The 23,923-nt window shown below is 37.8% G+C and overlaps 1 protein-coding gene across 1 annotated transcript in view; it reads left to right on the top strand.

Moving 5' to 3' along the window:
• The first annotated feature begins 730 nt into the window (after positions 1 to 730).
• The window catches only part of LOC139734388 (erythroid differentiation-related factor 1-like), a 66,582-nt gene continuing 43,389 nt past the window's right edge, over positions 731 to 23,923 (top strand). The window contains exons 1-3 of the mRNA XM_071645211.1: positions 731 to 855; positions 1,653 to 1,828; positions 17,662 to 17,719. Of these exons, the coding sequence (XP_071501312.1) occupies positions 781 to 855; positions 1,653 to 1,828; positions 17,662 to 17,719 (309 nt within the window). The 5' untranslated portion in view covers positions 731 to 780. The remainder of the gene's footprint in view (positions 856 to 1,652; positions 1,829 to 17,661; positions 17,720 to 23,923) is intronic.

Genomic DNA, 23,923 nt, shown 5'->3' with positions numbered 1-23,923 from the left:
CAATATAGTCCCACAAAATAAAAGCAAAATCAGTGGGAAGTAATCACTGTAAAAAAATAGGGCCTTAATATACAAGTGATTCTGAAGCCATTGATTTCCAGAATTCTGGGGCAGCGGAAAGCATTTTAGCAAAGGTGGAAAGGGCAGGCGTCAAGGATCAATGTTACTTGTCATGGGTTTTATAGTAATAGGAATAGTAATAGTAATAGTAATAGTAATAGTAATAGTAATAGTAATAGTAATAGTAATAGTAATAGTAATAGTAATAGTAGTAGTAGTAATAATAATAATATTGATGATGATGATGATAATAATAATGATAATAATGATAATAATAATAATAATAATAATAACAATAATAGAGAGAGACTCTTATAAAGTGCTCATTCTACCTAACCCCTACCTAACGAGATACTCATACTTTAATACAATTATTGCATTGTGATTTTGTTAGTCATGTATAACGAGCCCCAGCCATCTCCTCTCTCCCTGGCCCTCCCCTCCCCTCCAAATCCGGTTTTGGGCCTGTGGCCCCTGGATTTATGCCATGTGCTGGCACTTGCGCATCGTGGGGAAATTGTTCATCACCGGCGGCCGACCCCCACCCCCGGGCTTCATACAGCTAGCTTTAATAGCACACAAACAAACCGTTCGCACTGCTATCTGCTAGTGCTGGTGCAATTTTTTAGTACCGGTACTGAATGATGAGCGGTCTGAAATGTTGCTGAACAGCAGCGTTTTCTTATTATCGTCGGGGTCATTCACCTGAATTATATCAGCATGGAGCCTGGAGAAGCAGCAGCTAGTGCGTCTTGTGAAGGGGATTCTACCGGGAATGGAGGAACAGATACATCGGTAATAATATATCGATTGAAAAGTGTGATAACTGGAGGAGTATGAATTATTCGGTCCCACCTGTAGGTTTTTATGCTGGTTTGCCTAAACAGTTGTGGAAAACTTAGCACCGTCTACCTCATTAGCCTAGACTTAACGTTGGACATCTAGATCTAGTCTATTTTAGCATTTATTATAGCCTATGTATGTATCTAAATTTACAAGAGCAAAGGGAACATAAGGCCCTGATTAATTAACCAGTTAATGAGCTTTATCAGTAAAGTAGTATTTTGCAAGCCCAATCAAGTTATCAGTACCAGGACTCAGGAGGCATGTCCAAAGTTTTGCTTTGTCAAATGCCCATGCCATGGATGGGTAGATCTAGGTTCATTCTTGTTGTATGTTGAAAGCAGATGCTCAAACACAAACATGTGTATTGACTATTGTAAACTGTACACCCTGGGTGCATTAATGTGATACATTCCCAAGGCAAGTGTGCACAACACTCCAAATCACATTGGGGAGGCATATTAAAAAAAAAAGATGACTTTCCCTAAACAATGGAAAAATGAGAAAAAGGGGACATTATATCATCCATGCATTTCCTCCTCCCTAGCTCCCCCATCCTGCATTCACAGTAAGGATAGGTCCAGATAAGTGCCTTTTTAATGTAGATACCACATGAATTTCAAAGCAAAGTACCATGTATGTATGTGTCTGTAAACCAGAGTGTGTAAATTCTGCACCTGCTGCACTGACGTGCTAGCCGTTAAAAGTAGTGCAATATATTTATGTATTCCTGTGGGTGTGGTTTGCAGGTGATCAAATCCAAGGCTGTGGTTCGTTTTCCGCCGGGTACACCACGGCTGTCCCCGTACTCCGAACTGAAACTCAACACAGACCTGCGTCAGCCTCCCCCCAACTGGCTGAAGAATGGCCCCACTATTCAGGTGCCCAATACCTGGATCAGGGGTGAGCCGGCAGAAATATCAAGGTAATTAAAATGAGTAAAAAGGTTCAGTAGCCATCATTTTTTTTTTGGGGGGGGGGGGGGGTGGCACAGAAAGGGAGGAGAACCAATCTCAAGAAAAATCAGAGTTTAAAGTAACTTTCAGTAACACTTTTTAAAAACCTTTAAGAAGAAAATATCCCATCTGTAGTCATAGCATTACATTATCAAGATACTGTATAAAAGCTGTTATTTCCCCATACAGATATTTTTGCAAATGAGGAGGTCATTGGCATTTTTTCGAGATGTTGTTTTCGCGAATTGACACCGAGGCTATCGTAAATTCACCATTACCCTAGCGCATGGTGACATTCCAACATGTTGAATTGGTGAAATTTTTGTGAGTTGTTAAATTCACGGTCCAACTATGACTCACAAAATTCATGAAAAATTAAACTCTTGCAAAAATAACAGCTTGTACAGGAGAGTGAACCTATCAAAACATCTCTGAGAAGAGAGAAGAAAGTCTGGTAAATATTTCATATTTCAATGCTAAAATCCTTGCATGCTGAAATTAGATCATGTAGTGGAATTGTGATGTTTCAAACTAATGACATGATGAAAACTGGCATGCCCTTGACAAACATGCTAGCTGTGTGAAATTAACCGAAAACTTTGTCAGGATGAAGTAATTTGGAATCATGGCCTCCCTCAAAGACATCACGGGTGCCAAAGTCCAGTCGAAATCATGACCTGTGAAGGCCTTTAAAATCCCTGGTAAGAGAAACTCTGGTGCAGGGCTCACCTTACCCGCTCAGTCCCACCAACCTCTTGAGCTTTAGTTTTGTCTGGTTTCTTGTGATTTTACCAGTTTCGTTTGTAGTGAGCTTGCCCTCTCACTGCTCCAAGACCAAGTACTTTTGCAATTGTTTTCTCAGCACTGCTTTGAAGTCCAAGTCCACATGGAGATCAAGTAGATGTTTACTATAGAGTAAGATTGGCCAGACAGGATAGTAGAAGTTTCATCAAAATCATTCACAAAGAAAGAAAGTTGGGGAACTCTTTAATATTCCAATGTTTTCATGGAATAGTGATATCGGTTGTAACTGTGCAGGATTAGATCTAAGAGTTGACATTTTCATTTCATATACATGTGTAGGAGTCATAGAATTAATTTAATATTATTTTGCACAGGTATCTCTATTGTTATTTCAGAAACATGTCCTTTCCATATTAAATATTTTATGTAATATTAAAGAGAATGATGGAAATGAGGAACCTTCTGGAGCAAGGCTTGTATCTCTAGGCCCCATGGAACAAAGTGACTGAAATGAAAAATGATCAAGGACAATTAAAAAAATATTGTGTAGCACAATGTAGGTTATTTGAACAAGAGGTTTAAACAGTAATTGGCAGTATGGCAGCCATCTTGTGAAAACAACCCATTTTACTTTTTGCTTGCTAATGCGTACTGAAAGTATCTTGTCAGCAGCCAAAGTTGAAGATTCCTGGTACAAACACTATCAAAGCAGAAATAGTACAAGTTGATAAATTACAATGGTTTAGTGCTGTCGTTGAGTACCGGTAAGTATGCAACATTAATGATTTAGATTTAAGGACAAGTTCACCTTCATAGACATGTGGGTTTTTTGAAAGCAGCAATATTAGTAGAACACATCAGTGAAAGTTTGAGGAAAATCGGACAATCTGTTCAAAGTTTCTGCTCAGTCACGGCTGGATGAGAAGACTACTATAGCTTGTGCTGTCACATGTGTACAATGATATAAAGAAAGAATAAAGAAAATTCAACACATTTTCACTTTTCTCGCATAACAAAAGAACTCTTGACTTCTCTCTTTCAGAAAGCAGGGGGAATAATATTACACATAATATACGTCTTTGGTAACAAGTCGAAGAAATGTGCACTTTATTGAAAAAATAAAGTTTTGTGAAATTCTCTTTTTATTTTCCTTATATCGTTATACGCATGTGACATCATACACTGTGGTAGTCTTCTCATCCAGCAATAACTGTGCAGATACTTAAAAAATTCATAACTTTTGAATGGATTGTCCAATTTTTTCCAAACTTTCACTGATGTGTTCTACTAATATTGTTGCCTTCACTCAATCCACATGTATATAAAGGTGGACTTAAATTCCTTTAAGTCAGTGAGTGTATACATTAGTCTACAAAAGGAAAATGCACAAACTACTTCTTGTTTTGCATTTTTTGTCATCAAGAACCTAGGTAGATTATATTCTATTCGTTACCCTAGGTGGATTATATTCCATTTGTGACCCTGTATCACAAAGATACCAAAAAGGCACCAGACAAGGATTAGTGAAAGACTTACTCTGAAAGAGCAGACACCAAGCTTTGAAGTGACATAAATTCAATACAAATAGACTTTCCAAACCCATCTAAATAATGGAAGGAAAGTACATACTCTGGAAAAAGTATGTACTGAGAAAAGAGGTTTTTTAAAGTTTAGAGTCTAGTCAAGTGCATGATTTAACCCAGCTGCGCTCTCTGCAATGAATGGAGAAAAAAAAGAAAAAAAAAAGAAGAAAAAACGGAATAAAAACTCTGTGGCAACCACAACGAAGGGATCAGTAAACTAAACTGAAAGTTTGGACATCATTCTATTTGTGACCAATACTTCCTGCCAATGCAATAACATCATCCTTTCAAAAATCATTAGGGTTGAAAGTGAAAGTGCTCTGAATCTGTAAATCTGAGAAAGCCTATGTCAGAACAAAACAAAGTGCGCTCTAGAAAATACTGCAATAGAAAAGACAAATTCCTATTTATTTTATGATCCCAAACTTTAGAAATATCTCAAAGAAGAATTGCTCTTTCAGGTAAAAAAAAAATGACTAGGTTTTCCCCTTTGACCTGTTTTGAGTCATCATTGAAAAATTAGGTTTTGCAAATTTTCATTGATTTTGTGATGCACAGTCACATTTACTTTCTCTGTTAAAGGGATGGTATATAGTATTGATTGAGACGAAGATTCAGCTTTTAACTTTCTGTAAGATAAATTAAAAAACCCCTTACAAAATGTTAAAGAGCATACAATTTAAAGAGGAATACAAAGTTTATTTGATGAAAATCAGTTTTGAAATAGTTGAGATATCCAAAAACAAAGTGCAACAAAGCAATCCTGATAAAAGTTGGTCGCACCTTTAATTAGAATCACTTTGTTTTGGATATTTCAGCCATTTCAAAACCAATTTTCATTAAGATAAACTTTGAATTTCTCTTAGAATCATATGCTTTTCATATATTTCATTTGAAAGGTTTCCTATTATATAAAAAAAAATTATCTTTGAAAAATGTTTGAAATTTAAAGCTCTATCTGAAACAATACTATACCACCCCTTTAACCTATTTCTTCACTCTCATTACCCAATTTAACTACAGTCTCCAAAAATAAAATGAAAATGTTGACAACTTTATATCATCAATTACCATGGAACTGCATTTATAAATAAGTTTTTATAACTTTATGCCTACTACCAAGGTATGAGGTCACATGCTATGCTGTTCAAGGCTGTGCACGTTCAGAGCCGAGCCCAAGTTGTGCACCCTGTTTTAACTTTAATTATACCCCCACCCACACTAGGTTGTGTGTATGGATAGGAGTCACTCTGAGGTCGGTTTGTTCGTGGCAAAAAACTTGTGGACCAAACTACCCCCTCATTTTTGAGCAATTAACCTAAACTTTGCATGTGTGACCACTATCAAAGGTATGCAAAACACCTTTCTATTGAGTAATGCATTATGCCCCAGTCACATAGAGATCCCGGATCACCCAGGACCACCCTGGATCTGATCCGGGGAGAGATCCGTGTTGACGCCGAGAGGCCAACACAGCAACTTTTGGAGGTCAAAAACATCCGCCGTCATCCGGGGATTGCCGTGTTGGCAGAGCAATCTGGGGTGGACCATGTGGCTGCCATGTAGCTGCCGTGTTGATCCATGTAGATGCCGTGTTTGTCCGTGTAGACGCCGCACTCTTCCGGCCTTATCCGTGTAGCTGCCGTGTTGATACCGTGTATACAGTCATATCAAAATCCCGGATCTCCCCGGACGTCCCCGGATCTCCCCGGATCACCGTGTAAATCCTTGAACATCCGTGTTTATATATGACTGGGGCATTACCATGGTATTGGTGAATTTTCATACAAATCATACAAAATGTTGTGGATCAAACTCCCCTTAATTCACAAAGCATTTCAGTTAAAATTTAGCACATTTGATCAGTAGAATGTGTAGTTGTACAAGACACCTTTTTGTCTCACCCACCGGAGGTGAAGGCGAGACTAAGGGATCCAAATGCCGTCCGTCCGTCGTCCGTCACAAATGTTAAAGTTTACCTGCAAGACTCTCTTATGATGCATAACTTGGCAACTGTTACAGCAATGGCAGCCACACATGGGTGATAGAAGCGCTAGGGGTATCTTCATGTTATGGTGTTGTTGGAGGTCATGTGATGATGTCAAAGGTCATTTGAGGTCATATATTAAAGAGTATGTGCAAGACTCTCTTTTCTATGTTAAAGTTTACCTGCAAGGCTCTCTTTTGACAAATAACTTCACATAAGTTGCTTGGATTACAACCTAACTTGGGTCATAGATGCACTTGGGGTACCTTCATGTTATGGTGCCGTTGGAGGTCACAGGATAAGGTCAAAGGTCATTTGAGGTCATACGTTAAAGTTTACTTGCAAGACTCTCTTATCACAGGTAACTCGATACATCTTGCTACAATGGCGATCAAACTTGGGTGATGGATGCACTGGGGGTACCTTCATGTTATGGTGCAGTAAAAGGTCTCATGATAACGTCAAAGGTCATTTGAGGTCATACGTTAAAGTTTACTTACAAGACTCTTATCACACGTAACTCAGCACATGTTGCTACAATGGCAATCAAACTTGGGTGATGGTAGATGTCTCTTGGGAAGTTGAAGGTTACGACAAGGTCAAAGGTCACAGACGGGTCAACAAACTTTTAGGGCCCAATGTTAAGTTTTTAGGGCGCATTTCGTTTATGGCTCATAACTTTTGATCCCTTTGTCCGTTTGTGACCAAACTTGGATGGAAGATGTCCCTTGGGGAGGTGAAGGCCGTCACAAGGTCAAAGGTCACAGACAGGGGTCAACAAACTTTTCGGGCCCAATGTTATGTTTTAGGGCGCAATGTTATGTTTTAGGGCGCGTTTTGATTGTGGCTCATAACTTTTGATCCCTATGTCCGTTTGTAACCAAACTTGGACAGTAGATGTCCCATGGGGATTTAAAGGTCATCACAAGGTCAAAGGTCACAGAAAGGGGTCAACAAATTTTTAGGGCCCAATGTTAAGTTTTTATGGCACATTTCGATTATGGCTCATTACTTTTGATCCCTTTGTCCGTTTGTGACCAAACTTGGATGGTAAATGTCCCTTGGGGTGTTGAAGGTCACCACAAGGTACAAGGTCATAAGCAGGTCAATTAACTTCTGGGAGTTATAAATAATATTAATTCCTTGTACGCGAATGGGCGAGACACAATTTGGCGCTTGCCTTGTTTTATTATGTGACTCTTTAATGTCTTTTTCAATTTATCTGTTGCCATGACAACAGCATTTTTATACAAATCATACAAAAATATGTGGACTAATATAACTCCCTGAAATTTGTATTATTAGACTTGAAATTTGGAACATGTGACAGCGACATGTCGATATGCAAACTTCATCTTTCGTTATGTAGGTTGACAGATGTGTTATTGAAAATCATACAAATTATCGGTGGATTTAGCTAAATCCCTCAGTATTTGAGCATTTGGCTTGAGATTTGGCACGTATAGTCATATGTGCCGAATCTCATACTTGCCGAATCTCAAGCCAAATGCTCAAATACTGAGGGATGTTCAAAAGGACTGTTTATTTTGTCAATGTTGAACAACACGCTTTATGATGATAGCATTTTTAGATAAAAAGTATAGACGAGGTTCTGTAATGTCAAAAAATATATATATATGTGTGCCTGAGGGACATATAAACAAATCTGGTGTGTATTAAGCGCATAACTTTAATATGGCATGTGACCCTTATGCGCTTGCCCATAATGCATAATTGGGGCTCCCATACGCAGTTTTTTTCACCGCCAGCAAGCTGAGTCATGGCTTGATGATGTCACTGGATTATCGTCTTGATATTATTGTGGATTGAGCTCACTCCCTCAGTTTTTGAGCATTTGACTAAAATTTGGCACTATGATATCATGCTGACGTGCAAACTTCATCTTTCGTGAAGGTTGAACACTGTGTTGCCATTCTAACAGCATTTTTTTTTTCAAATGAAAGTCGTGCAAATTGCCAGTGGATTAAGCAAACTCCCTCATTTTTTGAGCATCAATTTGACTTGATATTTGGCACATGTGACAAACATTTTCAGGGGGTATTTCATGAAGCGTTTTGTCAGACAACTTTGTCGGACAAATTTGCTCTCAGCCAATCAGATGCAAGGAGTTCAGTAGCTTATAACAGTTTGTCAGAAAAAAATATCTGACAAAATGCTTCATGAAATGCCCCCTGGTGTCTGCCCTCTAGCAATAGGACCTATGTCCCCCAAAATATTACAATCAGATTTTCGCATTGATAACATCCAATATGATGAAACTGTATAAATGCTATCAGGGTCTTAAAATATAACATCTTAGCTCTATTTTTGCAGAAAACCCCATTTAATTTGGTTAAGCAGTCACAGAGAAATGTGGATTGTTGTAAAGCATTTCATGAGTCTTATTCTTCCAAGTTTAGCACTTAGATGCTCTTGTGTGTGAACACAATAGACAGAACTTGGAGGGAAGAGATTCCTGACATGCTCTACAAAATTCCTCATTTCTCTTTGACCACTGAAGCAAATTGAATGGGGTTTTCTGTAAGATGTGGGCAATGAGTTATAGTTTCGTACCCTGAAATTGTATTTGGATTGATTCACTATTTTTAAAGTTATCATTGCGGAGGGTCCCGTTGTAATTTTTTTTTGGACATACGGTATGATAAGTATGTACGGTAGCGATAAGCTCTTCTGATGTCAAATACTGTATATGCGAATATTTTGCGAGGTTTTTATTATTGTGAGTCCGGTGCTTTCACGAATTTGTAAGCACGAAAAAAATGTTAACTTGGATCCCGAATATGAATGTGACTTGCATGCATAGATTTCTCTGTTCAGTGTATGCATTTCACAAACAGGAATTTAACGAAATCATGTTCTTGCAAAATTGGCTTGAAATCCGGGTTCACAAAAAATTTAAGTTGCTATTACCCTAAAATGTATGGTGCATACAATATGTTGCTTACTGTTTTGAAATGTGAAGATGTTGATCACAACCTTATGGAGGAAAGTCAGCCAAATTAAGAGACATGGTTGAGGTGAAAGTACATGTAGGTGCTGTTGCCAGACTTTAATACCAAGTCTCATTCATTAGATTTGGGACTCACGTCTCAAGGGTCTTTCTCATGCTCACAAACCCGACAAACTCTTTTCCACATCTCGCAAAACAAAGCAAAACAAAACAAAACTAGAAAAGCGCTCTGAGAGCGCAGACCTCCGCCAAGCGTGCAACTCATTTCCACCACTGATCTTGTTCTTCCATAGAGATATCAGTGATTTCCACCCATACGTACTTATAGCATTGTGTGCTGAAAGTCGCCCGATTTTCCAATATAGAAGCCTTTGTTACATCATAAACCCTCAGCTGCACGGCGCGCCTTGCCCTAGCAGAAACTAGAGCACGGACTTTAGTGCACGCATGCAAACCTCAAATACGCGCAGCCTGAACTCCCAAGTTCATTGACCCTACCTGCCAAAATATAAAAAATCCTTCATAAATTCCCCAAACATTCTTGGATCACTACCAAAATTTAATCATCTGTTACTTGTATCATTCTATTACATTCTAAACCTTTCCTGCAAGTTTCATCCAAATCCATTAACTACTTTTTGAGTTATTTTGCACATGAACAAACTAACTATTACTAACTAACAAACAAACAAACCAACGGTAACGAAAACATAACCTCCTCCTTGGCGGAGGTAACAAAACAAAACAAAACAAAATGAAATAAAACAAAAAAACAACCATCCAATACCCCAAATTGTAAGTGACTTATTGTGGCATTGTAATCTGAACAGTCTGACTGTTGAGCACAGAGAAGGGGTCATAGATGCTAGATGATTGAGAGAAGAAAAAAAAACAAAGACTGAATTGTGTATGAACATGTGGCGACCATCTTAAATGATGACATTGATATCAGCTCCTACTCTAATTTCCCAATGTAGTTGAAACCAGTATGGCTGTCCTATGCAAACATGAAAATCTACAATCCCATATCATTTGTATTTTACACACTTACATGTCTGCTTTTGACTCAAATGTCTCCCATTTCATTTATGAGATTTTGCTCTGTTTGTGGTAGCATTCATGGTTTAATAAAAAAGGCAATTTGAGCATGGTTTAGAATTACACTTCCAAGACGTCATTTCACTGCAGGCTACCAGTGATATATGATTTCAATACAAATTACTTTTTTTTTTTCTTAAACCTACCTCCTAGCAGATAAGGTACCAATGCACCAGCAACTCCACAGGAAAAGCTAGCCATAAAAGGCTGGGGTTAGGGGCATAATGTGCTCTTTTGTTATCATGTGATGTGATCGTGCTTACAAAGAAACAAGCTCGACAATAAGACTGGTATAGTATTGTATTTAAGCCCATCACAGAGTGATTATTTTTATTATTTTTTTTTATTATTATTTTTTATTTTTATTATTTTTTATTATTTTTCACAGAGTGATTATTTTTATTATTATTTTTTTTTTTATTTTTATTTTTATTTTTATGGTTGTTTTTTTTTTTTAATTTTTATCACAATTCCGCTAAGAATATGACTTGAAGAAAGTCAGCATGCCAGTGTACTTTATAAGTGTATAATGGGCGGGGGGGGGGGGGGGGGGGGGGGGGAACGGTACAAAAGCTGCTGCATTTCTAATTGGCCAAATTATGAAGGCTACTTTATTTTATGCCCATAGTATGGTATTACATTGTATAGCATTTGTTGGTACTGTTTGCTTTGTATAGATGATATGTTACACTGCTGGAGTACAGCTTGTGCATGGCAAATGTAGTATTTAGAAGCAGCATTTAAAACAATTGATGCTGAAGTACTGTCTTTATGTAGAAGAAAAAAAATAAAGATAAAAAGAAAAGAGTGTCTAGCAGAGTATGGCGCTCTCTATTGCACATTGTTGCAATTGTCTAACTTCTCATGTGTATCATAAGAAATTACTTCCAGAGTGAATGGGACATTTTCCTCCATCTTAGATGTAATGTGTTTGTCAAAGTATCTTATTTGTTGTTGTGTTTTCTGTATTTTTTCTATTTCTCCATTCATTTCAAGCAGTCTATCACTGCAAAAGTGGATATTTTCGCATGACTAATTTTTCGCGCTTGGCCGGGTGAGAAGAGTTTCGAGTGTTTTTAATCCCGCAGAATCAAGGCATCAACTACTGGAACATATGGCAAGCAAAAATATTTGTGTGCTTTTATTTTTGCGCTAGTTTCTGGTTGCGCGAAATGCAAGAAAATTTCAACACCACAAAAATTTCCACTTTTACGGTACATTATCGGGATCTACATTGTATCTAGCATACCACCCAAGAAAGCTGTACTGTAGGTTTATGCTCGTAGCTAATATGAGGCCGATAACAGTAAACAACTCTGCTGACTGCAAAATTCTATAGGATGATATAAAGTTCTTTTGTAACTCTCTGGGTTTTCTGAAGTTGTTGCCCTGTCCCAACCATAGCTTGGGACTCTTCTCAGCCCTGTATTTTCTTTATCTTTTTGTTGCTGTTCTTTTCCCCACGCTTTTAGATGTTAAAGATGTTCAAGAACAGGTCTGAAGTTTTCTCAGGGGAAAAGTGAAAATTGATTATATTTTGCCTACAAATCAAGTGGAGTGCACCTCATCACCTAGATCACACAGAGTGCCTATTTGTTTTTGAAAACTCTCTAAACTTTTACAGCCATAACTTTTTGTGTTTCTGATTTTTCCCCCCAAATTTTCACAGGTCTACTTCTCAGATTTTTCTGGTTTAATGCAAAGCAACAGAATGTCATCCAATGAAATTTTCCTTTCATCTTACATCGGTCATCTTGATTCTCTGATTTCTGTTTTCACTGGTGCAAGCCCTGCCTTGTAAAGTTATTCACAAGCACTGCAAAACTGCAAAGCGGTGATTGCTCTATAGACCGATTCTGTGACGCGCTATGTGTATTTTTGGCATGGGCAGCGCCATTAATGAGGTGTCTCAGCCGACCCCCCCTCCTCTCTCCCCCACCCCCTTCCGCACGTGGAATGAAAAACTGATGCATGGTCGTTTTAGCCAATAGGCGTCTCGTACTGAGTGCGCAAATGCTTGCTTAGTGCGCGAACCTTTGTTACAAGTGCGTGATAAACATGTTGCCTGGGGGTGGGGGAGAGGAGGGGGGGTCGGCTAAGACACCTCCAAATGAGCTCATGGCTGCGCCCAGTGCCACAAATTGTCTGCTGCCCTCAATGAACCCGAATCGGTCTATATAATTGCAGTGCTACATAGTCTTGGACTATCCATGAGGTTTGCCAGCAAGCCTAAGAGTATGTACATGTGAAAATTAAACCCTGGATTTGTTTATCAAGTCATTTCTGTTGAAGAATAAAAGTTTCCAAACAACTTCCAGGGAGATTTGGGCAGATGATAACTCAAAGTTGTTCTACTTATGTAGTGTTAGAAATGCCTTTCTAAAATGCCAGGAAATAGTGCGATCTATAATGTGTGTGGGTCAGAAATGCATTTCTTTGGAGATGATGATAAAGGCAAAGTCATTTTAAAAAGTGTTTTGTAATATAGCTCGGATCTTCCCGCAAAAACTACATGATGTCTGCTCCTTGGGTCAAACAGCATGATGGAGCTGTGTAGTGACAAGGCGTTAAGTCGTCTTGACTCGCAATAGAGATGATAAATGCAACAACTCAAGAAACGCAATCCCAAAAGGCCCTAGCAAACGTGTTTGTCAGTGGGTATCGAATCATGATTTAAACATGGAAAAGACGATAAATGCAGTCTATGGCACATTGTTGCTGCTGTGTAAAAGCCTTTCATAGTGGAGCCAACTTGCTGGGCAATTTGACAAATTCCATAATTAAATTAAAAGAAGAAGAGCAAAATGGGCATCTCAAAGATAAGAGTATTGTATATCTCTACTGTACTGTAAACAAAACCATGGTCAATTGCCTCAGTTTTCCAAGCATCTATTTGAAAGGATATCCATGCTAACTTTTTTTCCTCTGTCCTTCTCTGTCATTCTCTGTGGTTCTGTCAACATTGTCCAGGTTCAATATTTACCGAGCTTAGAAATGCACAGTCACCCTTTCCCAGCCCAAACGCTCAAGATAACAGATCTTTAACCTGGGGGCATTAAAATCGGTGATTGCCCCATACTCATCTCGCATGCATATTTAAAGGAAATCACCTTGCGTGGTCTTGTGGAAGAAGGTCACCCGGTACTGTGTGTTACGGCCGATCTTTTTTTTTTTTAAATAAAAATGAATAATGCGTATCAGATACGGCACCAAAACAAAGAACCGTGGTTTCTGATACTTGACAGGGGAACAAGTGCAAACTCATTGAATGCATGACAGGTCAAGCTTTGATTTGATAAAGCTGGCAGTGCTCGGGCACATGTCTATGTACATTGTAGTACAGCTAGGGAAATTACAATTGTTGAGTCTATGGAAACTGACTTTATTGAGCTTGAGAAATGCTGCCATATTGATACACTGCATAGACCCCACAGAGAATCTGGTGGACTGCATCCTGTGCAAATTGTTGGGGGGTGGGGGGGGGGGGGGTGGGAGGTTGCAGAATCTTGTAGGAAGTGAGTTAAAATTAAATGACTGCTTTCCTTGTCATCCTTTTATTTATTTACTTTTTATGAGTGTGTTCCTCTGTACCTGAGTGCTGTGATCAGAAGCGAGTGAAGTGAACATAGAAATACCAATATGTATCTCTGCATGACCCCTACCATTTCAAGTGTTGTGTACTTTAACCTATCTTGTACCTCGTTTAGAGTCCCTCTGTCTAGGAGGACCTCCGGAGGACCTCCGGAGGACATGCCAGACAAAAGTGAACATTTATTTTATACTAACTCAGCGGGGGTGAGAGAACCCCTGTTCTAAGAGTTCCCTGATCGTCTAGTGTGAGGTCAACATACATTTCTATGGAAATTAGTGGGTGGGCATTCTCTCCCTGAGAGAGGTGGCAGTTTCTCATTCGTACATACTCTGCCACTAACAGCGCGGGTCACCTGAAGTGTGTGTCGTGTTCACGTGCCGAGACTGTCTAGAGTCCCCTCATCTAGCACGCGTCTAGCGTTTAGCGCATTTCTCGGAGTTTGTTGTGCTAGACTCATCATGCTAGGCTGTCTTGCACCATCATTACCTCGGCCTTATGCCAGATTCGCTCCAGACTCGTGCTTTGTGCCATGACCACAGGCGAGTCCCCATCATCTGAGGTAATTAAATGCGGCGCAACTCTCGCCATGTTTTGGGGGACTCTAAATGGGGTATTAGTGTCTGCACAACTTAAAGGAAACCAAGACCCAAGTATAATTGTGGATTAAGTGAAAGCATCAATATTGTTATTAAAAGACATCAGTGAAAGTTTTAGGAAAATCAGACAATCCGTTCAAAAGTTATGAATTTTCAAAGTTTGATGCCACCATTGCTAGATAAGAAGACTCCTACTCTTTGTGATGTCATTCTACAAATTGAGAATTCTACAAAATTTCATTTTTCATGAAAAGTTTACATTCCATCAACTTGTTACTGACATAAGGATAATATTATTCCCCTGCTTTCTGAAAGGAGTGAGTCAAGTGCTTTTTCATGAAGCTCAAAAAGTGTGTTGAAAATGTGTTGAATTTTTAAAGTATTTCTTTATAAATATTGTTGACCATAGTAATGTCATGAAGTGTAGTAGTCTCCTTATCCAGTGATAATGATGCAGAAACTATAAAGACTAATAACTTTTGAATTGATTGTTTAATTTTCCTCAAACTTTCACTGATATGTTCTGCTAGTATTGCTGCTTTCACTCAATCCACATTTATATTTGGGCATTTGGTTTCCTTTAATAATAGTTACTACCTATTATAACAAAGTTAAAACACTTCACAGAAACTCAAGGATGCAGTATGTCTGGATACCTAGCAATCGAAAAACTCTGAAATAATTCTTCTGCCAGTGTATATTCTGTAGGATGTGGAGCCTTGCACAAGAAAAAAAACAACAACAATATTTCCCTGTGCAGGATATGATGTGAAAATATCAACTCTGAACAGGGTGCTGAACAACTTTTTTTACCACTTGCCCGGTTGGGCACAGCAGATTTTCAAATTGTTGCAGAACACTTGCCTGAACATGAATTTTACTTGCCTGAAAAGAGAGTCAGAAAAATAAGAAAATGATAAAGAAAATCACTTCTAAATCAATGGCTTAATGAAACACAGTCATTTGAATGAACAGCACACATTGATTTGCTCGCATTTACATTAGATTATTTACAAACGTGGTTTGATCAAGTGTTGGTGTTGCATTGCATTAGAGCTTCTTTATGTAAGTGTGGGAAAATCGCTGAAATGAAATCTAAGTGTGTTGCATCACTAAACAATCATTTTCTGTGGGCTGCTATAGTGTATATGGTTGACTTCATAGGTTTGTAGGGGGGGAAAAGTGAACAAAAAATGGTTTCAAAACTTTTTTCTTGTCCAATTTTGGCAGTTATTTTTTTTTTCTCATTGTTTCAGAACACTTGCCCAACTTTGATTTTCACTTGCCCCTGGCCATCGGCAAGTGCTTACGTAGCACCTTGTCTGAAGTTATCACATATTTTTCAATGTGAACTTTACTCCTATTTTTTTTTTCAATATAAAGTTTGTAACCATCATATAGCAGTCATGCATAACTCATGAGACTTAGATCTAGATATAAAGAACAAAATAAAATCAGAACAAATACACATTACATAGACTGTGAGTATCTGATAGACAGATGTTTTTAAAACCCATTGACAATATCTGAAATTTTGAGTGGCAGTAGTAAAATGCGGGTAATGGATACCCAAAGAGAAACAGATGGTAACTTTCCAGGCTTAATCAAGTTAGAAAGCCCTTGTGTGCCCAACTGATGATATAGTCACACTAATCTTGCTATGTCATCAATAGTTGTCATGTTATCGACACAGATGTTCTTGGTCATTGACATGAGACAGTCACATGAAACATTCACATTTACACACACACACACACACACACACACACACACACACACACACACACACACACACACACACACAGAGTAAAGTCTGCATGAGTCAAAGTCACATGAGCTGAAAATTGTCTGAGTCCAAGCAAAAAAAAAAAATTATAATGATAATAATCCTGAATTCTACATAATATGTAGGATTCAGGATTTTTTTTTTACATTATAAAAGATGTTGGTATACCATACTACCACTAGACAGTGCCTGAACAATACATCTTCCGGGGGTTGTTTCACAAAAGATTTTAACTTGATCTTTCATTGTAAGATCAACTTAAAATCATGGTATGCTGTATGTGTTTTCAAATTGTTTTAACTTCTAAATGAAAATGAAAATGAAAATTTGGAGACTTCTTTTTTGTGCAGGCATTACAAGATAGGATAAGGGACAAAGGATTTTTCTGTAATTTTGTATATCAATTTGAAAGGGATTCTGAAAAGATGAAATAAAACTGAATAGGAAAACCAGTGGCATACCATAAGATTGGAAAGTAGATTTTAAAAGTGAGGATTGACATAAATTCTTTGAGAAGCACCCCCTTATTAACAGCAATTTGCAAAATTCAATTTGATAGCAAGGTCTCCGGGACTGTCATCTCATCAAAATCACCTCTTCACCTCATGTTGTACCAGAATGAGTGCTTAATTGTTTTCCTTATAGGATTACTTGCAAATGTATGAGACACTAGAAGAAAAGAGAGAGGGAATGTGAAAAAGTTATTTTTTCTGGCTTCACCAAAGTAGTCTCGTGTGATCTAGTTCTCCACAAGAGAGTTGCTGACGTCAGATGCTCTCCATAAGTTTTCAACGTTGAGAGGTTTGTCAATTCTTGATTAAAGGTAACATTGTCTCCAAAAAAAGGGAGATGTTTTTCATTGAAATTGTGACAGAAATAGCATGTTAGTGCAAATCCAAATGATGGAAATTTATGACCAAATTCATGATGTGTCACATATTTCGCAGGGGCAAAGTTTCGCAAATTTTGTAAGTCGGGTGCTGTTCACAAGTTCTAAAAACACAAAAATACAAACCCTGATCCTGACATTAATGTGATGTGCATGCAGACATTTCTCTGTCCCTTGTCGCGCTCCACAATCGCGAATTCAACCACTTACGAAATTCTTGGGAAGTTACGATTTAATGCAAAAAGTTTGACTCTCTAAATATATGGTGTATACATTATGTGTTTTAAGTACTTTGACATGTGATGTGCAGGCTAGAATATTGAGTTGTTCCCTATTACCACCTACTCTGTGCATAAAATACCGTACCCTCTGAGGAATTTTTTCCCCCTACAACTTGTGAACAAAAAAATGTTGACTTTCTCCATTATGCTGGAGCTCTATGAGGTGTTCATATCCTTATGGGCTCTTGCATTAGCAGTGAGGACATTGATAAATTGTGTCTGTTTCAATATTGGTGTGATTAAATGTGTCACTTTTGTTCCTTTTTCATATGCAGTTTTGGAATGGCTGATGCAGACATTCTGGATGATGTAGATGTCATATCAGCTTCTGAGGTGAGTGTGCACTGTATGTGACAAAGCCTTATTCTGTCTAGTGGATATTTTCGCAGTGCGGAAATTCTCGTGCAGTTTGCGCGACTTGTAACCAGTATAAGAATAAAAGCACACAAATTATATGCTAGTGATATAGAATGCCATTTTATTTTATGATATTACAGATTTAAAGACATGTTAAATACATTTTACCAGGCTGAACATGATTACTTGTGTGAACATTTCTACTTATACTGTAATGCACTCTGTGTTTGAATCAAGTTTGATAAAGTACGATTTTCAAGCAAATCAGAACAGAATAGTAGAATTTTCACCACAACCCCTCCACTAGGAAACTGGGAAAGATAAACATTTCTAAATATTGAAGTTTCATAGGTTCTTCTTCAAAGCAGTGATATCTGTCACAAAATGCATGTGTGGAAATTGACAGAGGAGAAGTTGTCGAGGCAACACTCCAAATGTTTTGTATTTATACACAAAAGATCCTTTTGGTTGATAAATGAGCAATGACAGCTCTTCCTGTCTTAAAAGTCATCAGTGCCACTTAATCACAACACAGTATGGATTTGATGTGAAGGCGACGCATCATTCCTTTTGTAATACTTAGCACCAAAGAAGGAAATTGAGTCGAGATTTTTGTGCCGGGCAGTGGAAACCTTGCAGGAATATAACTTCATCCTCTCTCTTCGTTTGCACACATCAATGTATGACTTGGCGTGAGCAATATCATTGTTTCTTGAAAATGTGTGAAACATTCATTTTAACTTCCTTTTTCTCTACAATCAGATTTTGATGAAAATTCTGCCATTCTGTCATTCTGTCATTTTTGTTTTATCCGTACATATTTGGCATTTATTCATTTTTTTTTTTCAGGGAAGGATGGAGTTGTTTTAATCTGATATTTCAGTGTGAGCGTGTGACAGGCTATTTGCCAACTCTGACTGTTAAATATAACAACTTCAATTGAGTGGAATGTCTATTGTTCCCAAGGGGTTATTTACTTACACTTTGATATCACTATTAAGTTATTCTTTGGATGCTTGGAGTGTAAGGAGTCTGCAGGTGTTTCCTATACTAGTAGTTTGTTAGTACTGTTACTGAAAGAAGTATGACGGGTGCACTCTAGGTGCGGGAACTGAAATACAAGGATGTTGAATGTTACTGTTTCCAAGTTACAGCTGAAATTTGGGGATACAGTGTTAAAAACTCAGTGGGTAAATGATCATAATCCAATATAAAAGCCCTGTTTTATGAAGAGTTATAATTGATTGATATATAGCTGATTTCTTTCATAAGTCTATGGCAGCCTGTGTGGTAAGGACATTTATAATCAATTATATCTTTTGATAAAACAGGGCCCAAATCATATAACTCTAGACTTGAGTTGAACAAAGCACATTGAATGGATATTTGAATGCAGAAGAGAAGAGTAGTGGCATGCCACTGTAACATTGAATCATATTTGAGCATTTGCCTGTGCAGCCCACAAACTTTGGTATAACTATTAAATAGCATTTAGAAATCATGATATCCCTAAGTTTACTGTCAGTCAAATTAACCTGTTGTCAACAGGAACTGGGTGCCCCCTGTTTTGAAGCAATGGGAATTCGAGTAGTCTCGGAAGCAACGGGTTAAGACCGTAAACACATCTCTTCATATATACAAATCAATAAATCAAATTGATAAATAAATGAAATTGAATCAAATATAACTGTTCAGTATCATTTTTAAAAGCTCTTTAGGAGCTCATGCAGCACAGATCAGAGAAATTAAATGTAGACTGGTCCTGCACTTAATAAATTGATATTATCATTATTAACTGCCTCTAGAACAAAATTACATATGCTGCATGCATCTGTTGAAGTATGGATACTTTCGATTTTTGAAATGTTTGTATATACTATAAAAGGCACTTTCCCTCCTGCTCTCGCAGGAATGCATGAGGAGTTGATAGATATTGGACGTAGCTCCATGGTTCAACAAAACGCTATTAGTTATGGTGAAAAGCTTCTCTGATATTGTTTGTCATTGATCCTGTGGCATTTGGGATGTGTCCAAGTGGACAATCTGTGTGAAAGTTCAGAAATTAGGTGACGTCGTGTCGTAGCTCGCAGTGGCATGTAAATGGTCATGTATGGCATGACCTTGAGGCAATAAGTAAACCAAATTGTGTTGACTGTACTTCAGCTTATCATTTTTGCTGTCATCAAAAGATAGCAATATCTTTTATAAGAATCTAATAGAAGTTTATTCTGTGTGATCCCTACCTCCTTCAAACTATGGGCCGACGGTTTTCCTGTTAATTATGGTCAGTAAAATATCAGTGATTTAAAGGTAGATATCTTAAAGGACAAGTTCACCTTCATTAACATAAGGATTGAGAGAATGTAGCAATATTAGTAGAACACATCATTGAAAGTTTGACGAAAATCGGACAATCCGTTCAAAAGTTATGAATTTTTGAAGTTTTTGTGCAGTAACCGCTGGATGAGAAGACTACTGCAGTGTGTGAATAACTTAGATGTCACATGCGTACAACAATGTAAGGAAAATATAAAGAGAATTTCACAAAATTTCATCTTTTGAAAAAAGTACACATTCCCTCGACTCGTTACCGACAAATGTTATGGGTAATATTATTCCCCCTGCCTTTAGAAAGAGGCAAGTCAAGTGCTCTTTTATTATGCGAAAAAAGTGAAAATATGTTGAATTTTCTTTATATTTTCTTTATACTGTTGTACGCATATGACTCACAAGCTGTAGTAGTCTCCTCATCCAGCGGTTCCAACACAAAAATTTTAAAAATTCATAACTTTTGCATCGATTGTCCAATTTTCCTCAAACTTTCACTGATGTGTTCTACTATAAATATTGCTGCATTCTCTCAATCCTTATGTTTATGAAGGTGAACTTGTCCTTTAATGGCTAGGATTGATGCAATATATGTAGAGATATAATGCCACTTGCTATGTAATGTTGTGCCACTGATCCATATCATTTTCAGGAACTTCTGTGTTTGATTCTGAATTCAAATGTCACAGAATGGTGTACATGCAATGTACCTTTAGAAGAGCCCAAAGAATTCACATTTTGAAATATATTGCATTGTGAAAGAAGGCCACATCTAAGAATCTTAATTCATTTTTGGTGAGATATGCTATTTTTAAAAAAAATCTGCTACTGATGGGTGTAGTCTTTGGTAGACTTTTTTGATAGCCATGGTTCTTTACAAATTAGAATAATAGTTTGTATGGCATTGAGCTTTCGTAAAGCACCTTGCAGAAAACATTGTACCTCAAGTGTTGTTTTTTGCTCATTAAGTAAAGTATAACTTGTTTGACAACTGAAATATTGATGTTTCGACTGCAAGATCTGCTAGCCTTCATCTAGCATTGTCAGCAGCAATGTAGGTACTTACTTTTCTCATTTACCCCGCATTGAGACAACTTATTAACTTGACTTTTTTTCATCTGTTCACCATGATGATTAACATCTTGAACTGCACAATACCACACAATACTCTCCAGGGAAAAATTATTTCTTTCTCTGTACACCTCCATCACATAAATCGGTTTCACTTGGAACTTGTGCCAGTAACTTTTAGCCTGAAATACTTCTCTCTCTAAATCTTATTCTCACATTCTTTTTTATAATTGTAAAATATCAAAAGACCTTTGAAGGACTTAATTCCACGCTAGGTACAGTGAAATTCTGTGTCCACATTCCATACCATGGAAAGCTTCACGAATCATGTTATGGTTGTTGTTTTATTTCAAATCTTACTGAATTTTTGTCTCGCCCACCGGAGGTGAAGGCGAGACTAAGGGATCCAAATGGCGTCCGTCCGTCGTCCGTCGTCCGTCCGTCGTCCGTCACAAATGTTAAAGTTTACCTGCAAGACTCTCTTATGATGCATAACTTGGCATCTGTTACAGCAATGGCAGCCACACTTGGGTGATAGAAGCACTAGGGGTATCTTCATGTTATGGTGTTGTCAGAGGTCATGTGATGATGTCAAAGGTCATTTGAGGTCATAAATTAAAGAGTATGTGCAAGACTCTCTTTTCTATGTTAAAGTTTACCTGCAAGACTCTCTTTTGACAAATAACTTCACATAAGTTGCTTGGATTACAACCTAACTTGGGTCATAGATGCACTGGGGGTACCTTCATGTTATGGTGCCGTTGGAGGTCACAGGATAAGGTCAAAGGTCATTTGAGGTCAAACGTTAAAGTTTACTTGCAAGACTCTCTTATCACATGTAACTCGACACATGTTGCTACAATGGCAATCAAACTTGGGTGATGGATGCACTAGGGGTACCTTCATGTTATGGTGCCGTAAGAGGTCACATGATAAGGTCAAAGGTCATTTGAGGTCATACGTTTAAGTTTACTTGCAAGACTCTCTTATCACACGTAACTCAGCACATGTTGCTACAATGGCAATCAAACTTGGGTGATTGTAGATGTCTCTTGGGAAGTTGAAGGTAACCACAAGGTCAAAGGTTACAGACAGGGGTCAACGAACTTTTAGGGCCCAATGTTAAGTTTTTAGGGCACATTTCGTTTATGGCTCATAACTTTTGATCCCTTTGTCCGTTTGTGACCAAACTTCGATGGAAGATGTCCCTTGGGGAGGTGAAGGTCGTCACAAGGTCAAAGGTCACAGACGGGTCAACAAACTTTTAGGGCCCAATGTTATTTTTTAGGGCACGTTTTGATTGTGGCTCATAACTTTTGATCCCTATGTCCGTATGTGACCAAACTTGGACGGTAGATGTCCCTTGGGGAGTTAAAGGTCATCACAAGGTCAAAGGTCACAGAAAGGGGTCAACAAATTTTTAGGGCCCAATGTTAAGTTTTTATGGCGCGTTTCGATTATGGCTCATTACTTTTGATCCCTTTGTCCGTTTGTGACCAAACTTGGATGGTGAATGTCCCTTAGGGTGTTGAAGGTCACCACAAGGTCAAAGGTCATAAGCAGGTCAATTAACTTGTGGGAGTTATAAAAAATATTAATTCCTTGTACGCGAATGGGCGAGACACAATTCGGCGATTGCCTTGTTTGAAGATTCATAGCATAGCCTACATTTATAAATGCCTACAAAGCTCACTTTCTGTGGTTGTTTTGAATCACTAGTAACATGCAGCTTGGCAAAGAATGGAGATAATATCATGGCACACAAACTCATGCCCTTTTTTTCTACAATGCTGCATAAATTGATATGCTGGCAATGTCTTGTGATCACTGTGATCATAGGATGGCCAATGTTTGTATCATGTGCCTATCACTTTTTTTGTGACATATCTTGTCATTTTCTATACCATGTGCTACTCCAGTGTATGTAAAGTTTGTATTTATCATGGTTTCTTCAAATTGATTTTAATAGCGCCATGAGCATCTTTTGATGGACTGTTGTGCTATAAAAGTATACACTATTATTATTATTATTATTATTATTATTATTATTATTATTATCATTATTATTATTATTATTATCATTATTGTTATTATTATTTATGGCTTACCCCTTTTGTTATACAAAAAAGGTGAAAATATATTGAATTTTCTTAATATTTTCTTCATAGCGTTGTACTCACATTGACGTTGACATCACAAGCTGTAGTAGTCTACTCATGCCGCAGTGACTGAGCAGAAACTTTAAAGATTCATGAGTTCTGAATGAATTGTCCGATTTTCCTCAAACTCTCTATGATGTGTTTGACTAATATTGCTGCATTTACTCAATCCACTTGTCTATGAAGGTGAACTAGTCCTAAAAAAAAGGGAGAAAAAAGAGCTTGATTGCTCATGACTTAAGATATGCAATTTGATATTTGCATGTGTTGTGTGAGCAGTGAACATAACCACTGGCATGTACAGTGGTACCTGCACATCATGTCCAAAGATTGATCGTGCGATACCGTGTATTCCTACAGTTTAAAGGGATGTTTCAGTATTGGTTGAGGTGAGGATTGGGCTTTTAACTTTTTGTGAGATACCAACAAACTACTTATGAAATACAGTAGTACAGAGCATACCATCCTATGAGGAATTCAAAGTGTATTTGACGAAAATCGGTTTTTGAATGGCTGTAACATCCAAAAACAAAGTAAAACAAAGCCCTCGTGATAAAATGTGGTCCCACCTTTTATTCGGATCACTCTTTTTGGGGTATCTCAGCCATTTCAAAACCAATTT

Source organism: Diadema antillarum, unplaced genomic scaffold (genome assembly GCF_040938485.1).
Source record: "Diadema antillarum isolate AM-2024a unplaced genomic scaffold, OU_Dant_1.0 scf00000003, whole genome shotgun sequence".
NCBI classification, from domain to species: domain Eukaryota; kingdom Metazoa; phylum Echinodermata; class Echinoidea; order Diadematoida; family Diadematidae; genus Diadema; species Diadema antillarum.
The sequence above is the reverse complement of the archived record's forward strand: the minus strand, read 5'-3'. Positions and strand labels throughout refer to the sequence as shown.